Here is a 15,829-nt window from a genome sequence, read left to right as displayed (position 1 = left end):
CTTAACATACTATCTAATAAGATAAGGAGCATACTGAAAGGAAGGGGAAATCCCCAACCCATACCGTCATTCAAACGTATCTCATTCAAGCCTGGGATCATGAAGCTTTCTTCCTCTTTATAGCTGTAGTCTTTTCTGATCCTCAATATGTCTTTTTCTATTTATTATTTTTACTTTCCCCTCTTTTTTTGTGTGTGTAGTTGTGTTTTTTTTGTTGGTTTTTTTTTTTGTTTGTTTGTTTGTTTTCATTTGCTTGTTCTTGTTTTTATTTCAGATGATTGTTTCGTTCAAAAAGGCTTTTATACCATGTCAGGTCTTTCCTCTTCTTGGGCTTTTAAAACGTTCTCTTCTCAACATAAAAAGAAGAGTCTTGTGCACATATGTGTCTATGAACAGCCACACTCCTCCACAATCATATTCTGTATATCTTTCTTGATGATGTTCTGGCCATCGTCATAGTAGAGCATGGACATGGGCCGCAGCTTGGTGGGCACACAACATGACTTGAGGTTGGCAAAGGGGCTATGGCCCCGCATGCGGTAATGGTTGATGACAGTGGAGTGGAAAGATAATGACGAACCAGATGTGCCTGCTATATGGCTGGGGCACTCTCCTTCGCAGTAGTTGGCATGATAACCTGTAGGTGCAATGATCCAGTCACTCCATCCTATGTCTTTGAAGCTGACAAAGAACTGCTTCTTGCAGCAGATGTTGACTTTGCCATCACACTCCAGGCCTCGTCTCCGCCGCCTGTGCTGACGGTCCTCTGAGTGCCGGGCAATCATCATCAGGAAGGGCCGGTGTGATTGCTCCTTCTCCTCTTCTCCTGGGACTTCTCCAGCATCCTTTTCTTTCCCCTCCCCGTCATCTTCCTTTTTCTTCTTCTTGCCCAGTAGCACCAGGCTTGCCCCAGTCTCTTGGCACAGGTCACAGGCAATCCGCACATCCAAAGAATTCTTGCCTTGGTCCAGGAGTCTCTGGACACTGCTGGAGACAGGAAAGATGTGCCAAGTGCTCTTTCGAGTGTCCACTGCCTTTTCTGAAATCAGAGTCTCACTCCTTTCACCTTTCAGCCCTCCATCCTCCATATCTTCTGCTCCTTCAGAGTTGCCTTTTGGCTGCCGCTGCTGTTGAAACAGGCGGATGGTGACTTTTGTCCTGCTGCGGTTGGCCTTGGAGACCTTCAGGAAGAGCCACACTTCAGCATGTTCCACCACTGATAACTCACTGCCTTCCTTGGAAATCTCAAAGTGCAATGTTTTCTTGGGTGTGCCTGATTTGGTAAATGAAAATAGACAGGAAGAGCTAGTTAGTACGTCAGTTTGCATTCTGTTAAAGAGATCTTATTGTCATTGCAGACATGGAGTTCTCTAGGTTTCCTGTTTTGCTCTTTACATTCTTATGATTCTTCTGTTCTAACCTTTCTTCACCTAATCCCCTTCTCAGATGCTTTTGTGAAAATTCTTTAGAAAACTACTTGTTTGTCTGTTGCTTTCCAGTACCATATTTTAACACTGCCAGTAATGTATTATAAGCTTTTTGTTATAGCAATCATATCTTTATGCTCATTTATGCATTTATGCAATGCATGGCAAATAAGCATCAGTAGCTGCTAAGAGTTCACTTCCTAGAGTTGCCTTTGTGATCACTATTAACTGAAAGGCAGAAATGAGTTTGTGACGACAGTCCATGACTATGTGTATCATACACATTCAAATCTGAGCCTAATAGCTAAGGTTGGGGAGTGAGTTCTTTGGAAATGAGGTGGGAATGAGGTCTGTCCTTTCTCCCTCTGTAAAACACCATTCTTTGTGTGCATTTTAAAATGAGTTGTAAATGTCAGTTGTCTCAAAAACAAAGAAATACTAACACATAAGCCTAAGCTTTCAGAGGGGTTGCAGAGCTTTATTGTAAAGAATTGCAGAACTGCAGCAGGCAGACTCTTCATCCTGTGAGATGTTAGCTGTAAATCCTGTTCTTAATTTAACACACTGTACTCGCTGTGATTATAGTAATGGTGAATACACTGAAAAAATGTGCTAAAGAACTGTATAATTATGAGGATGGTTTCTCTGGCATAATTGTATCAACTTGCTGAGATGTCATGATGATGATTATGATGGTGAGGGGGTGTTTCTCTGATACAGAGCTCATATCCCTGGCAGAAGTTGGAATGAATAATGAGGGCTGTTTAATGATTTGATCACTGGAGCATGAAAAAGTTAAGAGAGAATGAATTTGCTGTGGGGAAGGGGTATTATTTTTTTAAAAAGAGGGTTCCTTTTCTATTTTCTTGACAAACGAAAAGTCCCCACTGGCATCTTTTGTTCTTTCTCAGGATGGAGGCCAGGAGTCACAGATTTGAATGCACAGATATCTGACCTTAGTTGACAGACACAATATTCATAATTACCAGTTTGTCACTGATATTATTCTTGAAGTACCCACAGCTGTTGACCTGGTTCTCTGTGCAATAGTTCTGCTTGTCAGGGAAGCAGAATTTTGCAACCCTGGAAAAGGGTGAGTGGTGAAGGAAAAACTGAAGTGGTAGGAAGCATACAGGAAAACTGCTCTTGTGGAAGTCTCCTCCTTGCTTCCCATTGCCTCTGAATTCCACTTAACATGACTTCCCTGACTATCTTACCGCTCCTGGTTTCTAAATTCTGTACACAGGCTGTATTGCCCTTTGAGCTACCTGTTGCTTCCCCCTCTGTGAAGTCCTGCACTGACATTCAGCTTTCCCTGGTGGCATTCCCAGGGTCAAAGAGACAGACATGTCTGAATTACTGTGGCCAAAGGCGCAGTGTTTTGTTTTGTTTTCCCTCTAAGTCGAGAGTGTGAAATTGGTAGGCTTTAACTGTCACTGAGATAGGAAAACACATGGTTTGTGTTAACTGCTTCTCACAGACTTTGCTGATGCCTGTCTCCAAAGCAAGCTCCATTAATTTCTAAGAGAGCTATGTGAACCCGTGGGACTGTAACCTTAGAAAAGGAAGTGGATTATAGAAAAGACAGGGCAAACTGACCAGTACTGTGGGGAGTGGCAGAGTTACTGTTTTTCTGGTATTTTTTAAATGAGAGTCATTCAATAATGACTGAAGGCTAACACCAGTTTTTCCATTCTGGAAGTGAAACCCTGGCTAAGCTGCCAGCTATGTTGGAGCAGAGGGTAGTTGATAGGCATTAATCCCTCACTGGCCTGGGTTTCAGAGCATGAGGAGGTGTACAGTGACATTCTTCCAATCCGAAGGAAACCTGGTCCAGGAGGCTGGCTGCATACTATGTAGGGATGTTATGGAGACCGTGCTCTATCAGACTGGGTTACTTCTAAGGTCTTTGAGGACTTCTGATACAGCCTGCACCTCCAACCCCCTGACCCTGTCTCACAAACTTATACCATGTTCCTGAGGTACTAGGCTGGACACAGACAGCAGTTCTGGTGCTAGGAGGGATCCTGTGAATGAGCAGATCAGCAGTGCTGGGACATGGACATGGAAAACTGGGCTCCATTGTGTGCTCTGAAGAGAGCAGCTGGGGTGTGCAGCCCTGGCCTGACTGGGGAAGAAGCTGTGTGGCCCTTAGACCAGAAAAGCTGGGCAGCTCTGTGTTACAGAATACTTAAAGCTGTTAAGTGTTAATGCATGGCATTTCACATTCTGTTATTTCCATTCCAGTGGGAACTGAAAATAGTTATGAAGTGACATATCTCCAACAGTAAATATTCATATTACTTTATGCACTGGCCCGGAAGTGTACCCATGCAACCACTCTTTTTGACAGATATTACATGAAAGAAACAAGATCTCAAGAACTCTGATAATTGTTTTTTCATATGCTCCTGTATGTGTGGAAGTTGATTTTTTCCTCATTACTAAAGATATGAGAAAGCAAAAGTACAGGAGTACATCTGCGTTGCTTTTTTTCACTGGAGAAAAGTGAGTTAGAGCAAGGTAGCATATGACCCGTCCTTATGCAGCTATAACAGCTTCCCTGTAGGTTGTTGTTGTACTGGATATTAATGTTAGCTACATTTTCACACACAAATGGTCAATTCAGCTTCTAAACAAGATGCAGGAAGCTTATATGAGACTAATATTCCTGCATGACACAAAATACTGAGTCCTCAAACCGACATAACTAATAAGAGGTTTTAAAAACAATTTAAAAAATCATTCCTTTTTCAGATCCTTTTTAGAAGGAAACTGGAATGGTGCAAGGCTGGGGGATAAAAAGCATGCTTTTTATATTAGGAAAAAAATGAGCTTTTCTGAATTTTCTCCACATTCACAATTGGTGTGTTGTGATCATCCAGCACAAACGATATGAATGCTGCAATCTTTGCAAGGTTAATTATGCTCAGACCAGCTCATTTTGAAATTGGGTTTTGGCCTGGGCTAGTACTGAACTGCGATCTCTGGATCGGGCTTATGATGATTACACATTCACTTTATAACAGGATCTTTATATTTCCAAAAGGTTCTGTGCTACGATAAAATACATTCTTCAGGTTTTCCGAGACAAAATTCTGCTGTATTTCATTTTCTCCATGTTTTGCTTAGGGATTTAGCAGTCTTTCCTTTCTGGTCTGAGTTAACGACCTCATTCAAGCTCTTAGAAATACATGCTGTTCATCTAACTGAAATTATAAGAGGAGACATCCCTGCATGTTCGGGGTAATATCACTTCCATAATTACACTCCGTTTATCCCTTTGTCCTGACTTCTCATCTGCCACAACTGATTTGCAAGGGTCTTTTTTTCATTTCTAATCATCCTGCTCCTCCTGCCTGACTCCTGTGGAAAGACCCACAGCACAACAGTGGCAATGCCTTCATCACTTCAGTGCTCATACAAACAGCAACAGCAACAGGCTGGATTGTTATCATGGCAGAAAGAGGCTGGAAAAGGAGACGAGGGATTACTTTGGCCCCCTTTGATTGGTTTTCCTCATCTCCCCTTCCAACAGCCTTGGAGAGGCCACTTCTCTGCTTTGCTGCTAGGCAGAAGTCCCTTCCAGGAAAAGGGCTGGGACGCCGAGAGAACCCTCTAGCAGGGACATGGCAAACGCCATGAAAAATGGTTAAAAATATAAGCCCTATAAAGTAGTGCATATATGGTAAAAGGTTTAATGGAGGGAGTTACTGAATGGAAAGGAAGCATAGCATCGGTATACACAGCACGAGAGTTTGCTCGTATCTGTTTTTCTCTTCAGTGGTGCTCGCACACCCTTTTAGGACAGAAACCTGAACCTGCCCACACAGGTGCCCTGCTCTCTGCCTCCAGAAGGGCTCATGCAAAGGATTCTGCCCACTGCCTGGTAAAGGACAGCATGGAGGGCTGGCACGGCCCAGGCCCTGAGGCTCAGGGTCCCTCCGGGCTGCAGCTGCGCAGCCAAAGCTCATTGATTTGCAATTTGCGGCCTGCTTCAAGATCAGGCCCCGTTAGTTCAAGCTATGTGCACATACCAGAGAGGGCTTAAGCTATACAGTTAAGAGGATTTTTATTTTTATTTTTTTAATAAAATGCTAACATACTTAAAATGACGTCCCTCCCCAACCATATGCTGTTAAATGATTAAGGCTGATTTTTTTCAGAATGAAAGTGATTATGCTTCCTGACTTATCATGTGACTTATTCTTAATTTCTCTTAATACGCAGTATTTAAATTTTCCATTCAGAAATGCTCACTGATTAAGAAGGTGCTGTTACTTTAAATTTCCATTCTTCACCACTGCTTAATTTTGAACCGTTTTTACGTTATACTGTAAGTGAACTGTTTTTCCATACAAAGCAAGCTTTTTTTTCCTTTTTTAGTTGCTAACTTTACTACTGCCTATGTTTAGATTTGGGGGAATTTGTGCTGCGTGCCAATCTGTAATTACATTCAAAAGCATCCTTCTCTTCACTTCTCATTTCCGTTCCCCAGGAGACAGAAAAAAAAAAAAAATAGGTTACTAGAAAGGTTCCTCTAAAGAGAGCAAAGAGAAGAGCATGGTTATTGAGAGATAATTGCTCAAAATGTTTACTAATGAGTGACCACTAGAGTTAGATGAATTGTTCACAGGGCAGAATTTATTCAGTGAATTTAGCACTGTTATCGTCTGGCAATTATCCCCTGGGCAGACTGATTATTACAAATGTGTTATTACTGCGATTAGGCAGTGGCTATTTCTGTGAATACATTTCAGCTTATGAATCACTGACAAACGATTTATTCTAACTATTCACCACCCCACGTATGTGACTGGTCATCTGGGTTGCACAGTTTTGTTTCTGCTCCCTGACTGGGTGACGGCTGCCTCTTGAAAAAGGAGGATGAATTATGACAGAAATAACAAACACCTTATCTCTATGTTCAAATCCTCTTTACTGCCAGCAAAATGGGATTTTTGTTGTGAGAGAAAAAAAAAAAAAAAAAACTATTTCCCAAGCATTTGTAGGGGGGGGAAATAAAATAAAAAAGCAGCAACAAACTTATTTAAATACCTTTTCTTGAAAAATTAACCCAAAGGGGCACTGACAAGGTCACTCAGAATGTGAAATAATTTGGTTCTAGTGAACCTTGACTGTCCCCTGCCATTTTGTCAGGAGAGAAGCACTTTACATCCACAACCTAGAGTTCCTTCCAAATTGAAAGCCCTTCCCCCACATGGCCTTAAATATTTAGAAACAAAAAAGGTGTTTGTTTGGATGTGTTTGTTGTTTTTTGTTTGCTTGTTTTTTGTTTTGTTTTGTTTTTGTTTTGTTACTTGAGTTTTGCATTCACATCTAAAATAGCTCAAGGAAAGCTTAGGGTCACTTTCACCAATAGCATATTTCAAGATACAAATAATATCAAGTCTTTGTCTTTCACAAAAGAGATATTATTTTTTTAACATACTTTTAATACTTTAAGTTCTAAAATTAAGTGGATCAAAAGCTGTCACTGTTTTAATTACAATACTTGATTCCTGTGCAGTAAGGCCCAAATAGCAAGTATACTGAAACGAATAGCAAAACTTCCAATTACTTTCAGAAGACTGACGTTCAGTCCAAAATTATATCTTGCAAAACTCAGCTGCGTGACATGAGATTGCCTTTTCACACTCATATAGATAGAAGTAGATAGTAGGACTGCCCAGCATGAATCTGTGCAGGAATGTACACATGAGCAGTGTAGGTATATCCTGCACACAAGAGGGCACATGAAGGCACATACTTACAAGCAAGAATCTATCCACATTACAATGTTGCAGGTACAGCTGCATGGGTCTATAAGCCTGCCTCCTCTGGCATACCCATGTCTCTAGACATACATCTGCTTATACATGCATACAAACAAATGCATATCCATATATTTCCAGCTAGATTTGCATATCAAACTGAATGCATGACTACCCACAGAGGGACACATACAGTACTTTCTGTCCCTCTCTCTCTCAGGTATCTTTTTATAAACTGGTTCCCACCTTCTCAGATTTGTGTGTGCTTTCTCAAATTGTTCTCAAAGCAACCAATCTCCTTGAATTCTCACATTTTGTTACAATGAAACAGATTAATTCAGAATGGCTTTCTTCTTCTGGAAGTAACTTGCTTTCATTTGCTAAACTTCAAATCTTCAATAAAGTATGCCAAAGCCAAGGAGAAAGAAAAAAAATAAAAAAATGCAACACCAAAACCGGGGAGAAATAGGCTTGTTTTCTGAAAGCCAAGGAGACTGCATTAGAAAAAAAGATGTGAGAAAATCAGCTCAGATGATGATTCATGGTCACATTTCTCAGTATCTTGTAAAAAATAATAATGATCATTTCTGATTCCAGATACCCAGAACTTCCAGCATCCATCAGTTTATCAGTTTTATCTTTTTCCCCTTTGCCTATTTCCTTCCACTGCATTTTTTTTAACTTAGAGTCTTCCACTCCAGTGAATCTCTGTCTTTTAAATGACCGAGAAGAGAGAAACAAGAGCTCCACTCAGAGAAGCTACAGATAAGCATAAAGATCTCTGGGATTCAGGATTCAATTAGGTAAAATAGAAGCTTGCAGGAAGGTTGCCTTGCATGGAGTAAAAAGCCTTTGGAGTGTGCCCTCTCGTGGCCATTCTTTATTCAGCACAGATATTCATACCATTAAATCCATTTCCTTTCAAAAGAAAATTGATGAAATTATTTAAACAGTCATAAGCGGCCCATCCTTTTCCTCCTCCTGAGCTGCCAGACTGGCTATATAAGAGTAGGCATCATGCTAAGAAAAGGTGTGAGTGTGTACATACACATATCTACTTATAAAAAAAGTTGGTATCACCTGATCAAGCCAGTTCACCTTGAATTCAGTAGGAAGGGAGACAGAAAGGTAAAAGCAGTGTAAACAGCCGTGACACTTGTTGTGGTTTTGTGTGCATGTGTGTTGGTTGGGTTTTTTTTTTTTTTTTTTGGTCTGTTTGTTTTTTCCCCTCTGTTTTTCCCCTTCTCCTAATGATAAGCCTTTGGATTAGTATTTCTACCCAGAAATTCCCATTGCCTTCTCAGGTGCTGACGTTAGCAACCCATTTCATTGGTAGTTTAGTTGCCAGGATCAAATTCACTTGGAAAAATCCCAGATCTGCCTAATAAGCTATCTACTTAAAATAATGAACAAGTTAGTAGCCAAACATATTTTATGAGCAATCGCTATCTCAGTTACAGAACCTGTTGGATTTTCTCGTCATGAATGTATATGATCCCTCTCCTCAAAAGACAATTTTTAAGTCCTTGAAATAACCCACAGAGCTCTGGCACAGCTACCCTCCTAGCAGAACTAATCGAGGTTAGTAATCTTAGTTTGATATGCAAGTAGAAAATCACTTTCGTGTTTTACTTGTAAAACTGCCAAAGGACAGTAGGGTGCATTTGTAAACTTTTGCCCAATACTCATGGTCATTAGTTTTGCAAAGATTTGCCTGGATTTGTTAGCTGTGAAAACTAACTGCCAACTATTTTGCTGATTTCCTGGACGTAACTACACCTGTGCTTCAAACATATTCCCTGCATTTAGTTTCCCCTCTAACTGTCTGTAGCCTATGCTTGCTTGAATTTTGGTCTCTTATAAAAGAGCAGTCTCAAGCCAGAGCCACGTGCACAGGGCACTGTTTGTTCATTCACTCCATTTCATTGTATGTCTGAGGATACGGCTGATGAAGGATGGAAATACTAGGGTTTTTTTATGAAGGCAAGTAGTAAATGTGGCTTCTGAAAAGTAAAGGGAATGGCTGGTTTATGTCAAGTCATACCCAAAGGAGCAAAAAGCCTGAAGTATTATTTCTCTTTCCATAGACATTTATTTGATACAATGTGAGATGTTTCCACTCATTTTCATTGATTTCCTATTCTCCTCTTTTGAGACAGAGTGAGTTTCACATTAAAAGCAAAAAGAATATTAACCTGACTGTGAGAGTAACATGTTCATTCTCCTGCTTGGTGCTTTAAACTTATCCATACTCCTCTCAGTTACTACAGACCAAATGTTGGGGACTGTCCATGTGGCTATATTCTGTTCCTGTCTTTTTTTTTTTTTTTTTTTCCTTTTAATTTCTACCCAGCGTGTCGTTTGCCTTCTTTTTGCCTCAATTTCCTCAACAGGAAAAATAATACTGCTTTCATATTTGACACACAATACCGCTGGTGCAGGAGTGGAAGAGAGCCCAGGTGAAGTTTATTCATGTGTTGCAGCACTGGCACCTGTAAAGCATGGTGGATCCACCAGTGTTAGCAAGACAACATCTACGAGCAGCTCCAGGTGAAAAATATATGTATCAGCAGTTGGAAGTCCACAGACTGGAGTCAACGTTTCCATTATAAGCCCAAATGCTGGAACACAGTTTCTGGGTTGCTGAGACCTCCTCCCAAATAAAAACCTGTCAGATATGGGATGCAGGGCTGGAGCAATTCTCCTGCCTCAGTTTCCAGGATGGGCTTAGGTAGAGGAGAGAGCAGGGAAGAAATTGCACGAGTACGCAGCTTGTGCCCAGGGCATGCAGCCGCGCAGCTCCATAGCATAAGTCTTCTTCAATTAATTTGGCTAGCAGTGGTAGGACAACGCTATGTAAATCAAAGTAAGTGACGTGCTAGTATTGGGTATTTTATAGCGGGGGATCAGTGGCTGGACTATTGGCCAGTGTGTGGGCCATGGCACGATTTTCACTGCTCACGTGAGCCCAAGAGCCAATGGCTTCAGGAGTTGCCATTGGAGGGTGTCATACTGAATAGGCATATATCAAATTCCAAATTCCTTTGTGTCAGAGCTCAGGAGAGACAATAATGTGTTTACAAATGATTGGGACTCACACAGTGAAGAGAAACCACTGTTCATGCCATATGTGTTTCACAGTGCTCAGAGCGAGCTGCTGAATACCAGGTGGGGAATCCGACTCGTAGATCGACTAGGGATTTCATTGCATTTAAAAACTCATTTCTGAACTAAGGTTGATCCACTCCTGCTTCTCAGGACCACTGGCATTGACATCTGCCTGCTTTCTGAAGTGGGGGTGGGATGAAAAAAACTGAAGAGCCCGCACTTGCATACTGACGGGACTGATAATGTGTGTATTGACAAGGACACCAAAGGCAAGGGCTCCTTGTACAGTTGGAAATCGGACAGCTAGCAGGAATGTCTGCTCTTAAAAGCATGCACACTTCTTGTGCATGGCTTCCCTGCAAACAGAACATCTGAGTCAACAGGTTTTCAGGACTGGAAACTCTGAGTGTTGTCTTAATTGTTTATACTGCTGCAGCAAACTTTTAAACAAAAATGCTTGGTGTTCCTTTGCATACTTTGCCTACCATATGCTGTACCAAACAAAACAATGACATTCTTTTAAAACCGTCTTGGCAACAGGAAAAATGCTTTGGCTAGACAGCATCATAAAAAGTTGCTGTTAGTTAGATGATAGAGTTATTGCAAGATATTGACACTGTTGCATGTATAAACATACTTGCACATACAAACAGATATACATGCACATACATATACATTGAATTACAGTGAGTTCTGGTCCTATTCATGTAGGAACAAGACAGTAAACTACAACTTTAGAGTGGTTTCCTATAGGCAGTTGATGTGAGCCTGAAGCTATTAGTTAAAAAATATCAATATTCTTAGCTCTTACTACATAACAGTTAGGGAAAACAGCGCTTTAAGAGTTCAAAATGCAACCTTGATAGGGTGCATTTTTTTGGCAGGAGAGGTTTAGGAGCAGAATCTTTTTTCCAGTATGCAGAAGCCTGTATTACAAATTGGATCAGCTACAGCAACTTGTCCAGTTCTATTGAAGTCATCTGACAATCCCTGCAACTCTTTACTGCCGAAGATGCTGTGTTAAATTAGAAAACAAAAATGCCCTCTCGCTTCTAAAAGTTAAAGCTGCTTCCTCAGATTTTATAACTTCCACTATATTTTTTACAAGAAAGGGCAGTTTCTCAAGTAGTTTGCAGATCACTTTCTGTCTTTAGAAAGTCCCCAAAAGGCTTCAGCCCTTTTTGTTTCACCATCAGCCCTGTGATCAACTACTTTAGTGCAAGTACTCTGGCTTCACAAGCAGTTTGGAGGACCCCTTTGCAGCCTGACTTTCTGCTCAAGATTGGTTAAAGAGCTTCCTCCCTGTGTGGCTGCCTGTGCTTAGCAAGTGTAATCTGTAGCCAAGACTAAGTCAGAGAAATCAAATTCCTTCAGAGACCTCCCCCCCCCAACCCATTCCTCCTTCTCCCTTCCCCCAGGTCTCATCCCACAACCTTGGAGAAAACAGTACTGCTGAGGAGAAGAAGTTAATTGCAGTTCTGGCAAGCAGGCTATTTTACTGTTTTGTTTTTAAGTACTCACCTGATTCCGCAAAAGTGATGATTTCTGAGGTTTGCTCCACAACTTCATTCATTTCAGCTCTTCTTCCAACATCATCCTCTATTTCCACATAGCCATCCTCTCCCACCTTCCCCACGTGGAGTTTCTTGATGGCATTTAAAAGTGCTGCCTTGGGCACCGGCTGGGTGATATTAGGTCTGTCCCTCAAGTGCAACATGTTCAGTATGTGCTTCTTTACTGCTTCCACCATCTCAGGCTGTGAGCTGGGCACATCCTTCGAGAGCGTGGCAAGGGCACATGATGGACAGTCAGTGACTGAACTGTGCCCCTCGGATCCTGGGGTTGGGGAACTCCTCACTATAATCCAGCAAAGCACCAACAAAAATCCTCTCTTCCAAAGCAAAGGCATCCTGGCAGCAAAAGTTGTTGTGATTCCCTTTTTAAAAGGCCCTGCTTTTCCTCCCCCTTCACGCACAGTTTTTTTGGGGCTGGTTTGTTTGTTTGTTTGTTTGTTTGTTTTTCCTTCTCTTCAGCAAATTCTCTGGAACAAGAACCAAAAGTTTTCTGTGAAGTTTTGTTTGCAGGTTCCCTCTCTGAATGCAATAAGTGCTGTAGATGTTTGTGGCTGTCAGGGAGAAGAGTTCTGACTCTGTCTCAGAGTAGGAGAGAGACACAGAGAGAGGGAGAGAGAGGGAGAGGACGGATTGGCCTAAAGTGAGTGAGTGAATGGGAGAGGGAGGGAGTTTTGTCTGTGAGTAAAGGCTATGATTAGGAAGGGGGAGGAACAGGCAGGCTGGCTTCCTTATGCTCATTGCTCCCCTAACACACACCTCTCTTCAAATATCACTACTCGGGTTTTCTGCCCTCCCCCCTTTCTAAAATCTCTTTTAATTCCTGTAAATTTACTCTCTTTTTTTTACAGTTTGACCCTCCTGGCTCCCTCCTGGCCGTCATCTTCCCCCCCACCCCCACCCTTTTTTCTTTCTTTCTTTTTTTCTTTTCCTTTTTTTTTTTTTTGTTTGTTTGTTTGTTTGTTTTATTCCTTCAACAGTATCACTGGCTTAACTAAACAGAGGAAACATGAATGAATGAAAAGAGTGAAACCTTTTATTAATGAGCACCTTGCTCTTGTCCTGTCTGGTATTGTTAGGGATAGCAGGAGATCTTAAATAGCTTGCGAACAAGAGGGCGCTGAGGGCAGGGGCTGAGAGTCTGTTGGGCAGAATGTTATTCTGCCTTGAGTAGAAGAGAAAAGATCTTTTCTACTCACTTGTAAATGCTGGAGGTTATCAACACTGGCAAGAGATCTGACGGGAGCAAAATAACACTGTTGTTTGGAGGGCTATATAATACATGATCCGCTCTCCAGCTGCAGTACATGGTCAGGCACTGAGAACCTAAGCTGGAGTTGGTACGGCACATATCGGTGACATGCTAAGGTACTGCCCTGGCACCAGAAATATCCCTGCTTCTATGCTAGTCTGTGCCTAGAAGTTCTCAGGCAGATATATTTAAGTTTGGGGTTAATCAAGTAATGTCTGAAAAATGCTTTGAAGATGGAAAGTGTTACATGTCATCTGGCCAAATCATACTTGCTCCTGACTCAGGCAAATCCCTCATCGATGCCAATAATAATTCTGTCTGAGTGAGGGCTGAGTAAGATCTTCTACATTTGGCCCATTGTTATTAGAAGTCACTTTTTGTTTCATTCATTTAAATGACACAATCATAATATTAGAATAAGACATCACGAATAAAACACAGTTGAAAAACCTGCTAGGACCCAGAGTTTCAGCCACTGTTGGTAGACCCTTGGCATTTTATACTGACAAGGGTTTTGCCCAGCAGTAGAAAGGCATTTGCTCTGTTACTGTCATGACTTCGTATCACCTTTATGTTCTGCAGCATCTCTGTTCTGTTCCTTACCTAGCAAGGGTGAAGCTAGTAAACTCCCTCATGTTTGGACGTGGTTACAGAAAATGAGAACGTTAAAAGCTGATGGAGTTTAACTTTTGAGTTTTTTCTGCACCAGACTAACTTTTGCTAATTTTCTTAGAGCCTTTTTTAGTAATAGCCCTCTTTCTTTTCCTTCCTTTCATACTCTCTCTCTCACGCACTTCTGCCTTCTTCTCAGGTGTGGTTACCTCCTACCCAGAAAATATTCCACTTTCACTATATTACCATCAACCATTGTATTTTAGTGGAAAGGAGTAATTTATAAATATAAGCATTGTAAGGTCTCTAGTTTCCATGAGATGATTACAGACACATGGGCTGAGAGACAGGCATGGGATTATAGTTAAATGAAACATACAGAAGTAACTGAACAATCAACCAAAGTTTTACAAATGTTATATATTGCAAGTCCTTTTCAATTAAGGTCTTTTATAAGTCTTTCACTGTTATAAGGCATCCACAGTACACCCTCATCTGTGTTTTACCGACCTCAGTTGCTATACTGTTATATACTGTTACACTTACGGGTCTGTCAGCATTATAAACCCTGCAGCCATTCTTATAAACACATCTTTGTAACACAAACCTCGCTATAATACATCTAAATTTCTTGGATGTCATGAACAGCCCAAAGTCTGTTGTAATTATATGAAGTCTGAAAGTCAGCTTGAAATAGAACTAAAAGTTTAATTGGATGAAAAAATAATTTCAGATGAAAATATGCATTCATGATTAGATGTACTAACAGATGACATAATTAAAGGGGTTATTTATAGTTCTAATATAGCACCTATCCCAACAGTGTCTGATGAAAAGTAAGGGATAGGCATATTTCAGTTTAAAAGACAGATAAGTATGTTTGGGTTCTTGTTGTGAGGTGTACATTGCTTGCCATATATAACAGGTACACTTATCACAGACAATCTATTACATATAAGTATAGCATATTATACTTGCATGCCATGGTGATGACAGATTTAACATTAAAGCATAACTTTTCAAAAAGCATTGTTTTCTAAAAGCGAGTCTGCTAGTACCACAGATAGATAGTTCATTAGTACTTACATACATACCTATATATATATATATATATATATATATATATATATGTTCATGTCTAAAAATACATAGTGTTTGGATAAATATAGAAATGATGGTTCAGATTCTTTCCATAAAATTACCTGAGCTGCAAAGCTCTGTATATACATTCATTAAATATATCTGTAACAATATGCAACAGCATGCACATGAATTAAAAGTTTTAGTTTTAAAAGAAAAAAGCTGGTTTAAAGTTTTACCTCTCTAGTCCTCACTCTCAGAAGGAGACTGCTGTATTGTGCATTAAGAACTGCTGAAGTTCCTCTTTGTGGTACTTATAATGCGAAGCTTTATACTGTACTTCTCATGTGTACACTCACATATAGTGTCTGTCAAAAGTAAGTGGGCCGGATCAGTGTGCTGGATTGGTTAATCGTGTTACATCAGCAATTGACTGTTTTTCCTGTATGAGACATACTTCTGGTAATTATCTAATGGAAACTCCTAATTGTCTAGCATGACAAAATATCGTGAATTCAACTTGTAGTGGTGATCTCTATCCATTTAAAGAATAGAACCTAAAATGAGACTGAAAGCAAACATTATGAGTCAGGAAGACACACTCCAACTTGTTTTATTGCATAGCTAGATATAGATATTACTAGATGTAGATATCACTGATTTAGTTCAAATACAGTATTTGCCAGATACTTAATTAATAGTTAGCAAATCGTTTTAGTCTTCTATCATGCTGAGGATATATCAGATAATCTATCTACAAATTTGGATTACTTTCAAATTCAGGAAAATGCATTTGATTAAGAATCCTTTTGCAGAGGATATATTTTTTAGCTCAATCTTTGTATAAATGTATCCTTCTGTTAACTTAGGGATAGTTTTAAAGCTCTCCAAAACTGAGCTATATTGCTCATGTCCGAGTCTCAGAGCTCCTTGACATGCAGTTTGTGTCACTATTAAAAACTCTTTAGACACAAAAATAAGTGACAATGAATGACAGTTTTTCTT

General features: G+C 40.4%; 1 protein-coding gene across 1 annotated transcript; it reads right to left on the bottom strand.

The window, feature by feature from the left end:
* Window positions 1-244: 244 nt before the first annotated feature.
* Window positions 245-12,496, bottom strand: INHBA (inhibin subunit beta A). The gene is made up of 2 exons (XM_032182367.1): window positions 11,831-12,496; window positions 245-1,273 (listed from the first exon to the last, which is right to left on the bottom strand). The coding sequence occupies exons 1-2, from the start codon at window positions 12,216-12,218 to the stop codon at window positions 387-389; spliced, it is 1,275 nt and encodes a 424-aa protein (XP_032038258.1). The 5' UTR covers window positions 12,219-12,496; the 3' UTR covers window positions 245-386.
* Between the last annotated feature and the right edge of the window lie 3,333 nt (window positions 12,497-15,829).

The sequence above is a fragment of the Aythya fuligula genome, chromosome 2, assembly GCF_009819795.1.
Source record: "Aythya fuligula isolate bAytFul2 chromosome 2, bAytFul2.pri, whole genome shotgun sequence".
In the NCBI taxonomy this organism is placed as follows: Eukaryota; Metazoa; Chordata; class Aves; order Anseriformes; family Anatidae; genus Aythya; species Aythya fuligula.
Note: the sequence above shows the minus strand (reverse complement) of the source record. Positions and strands in the feature narration are given on the sequence as shown.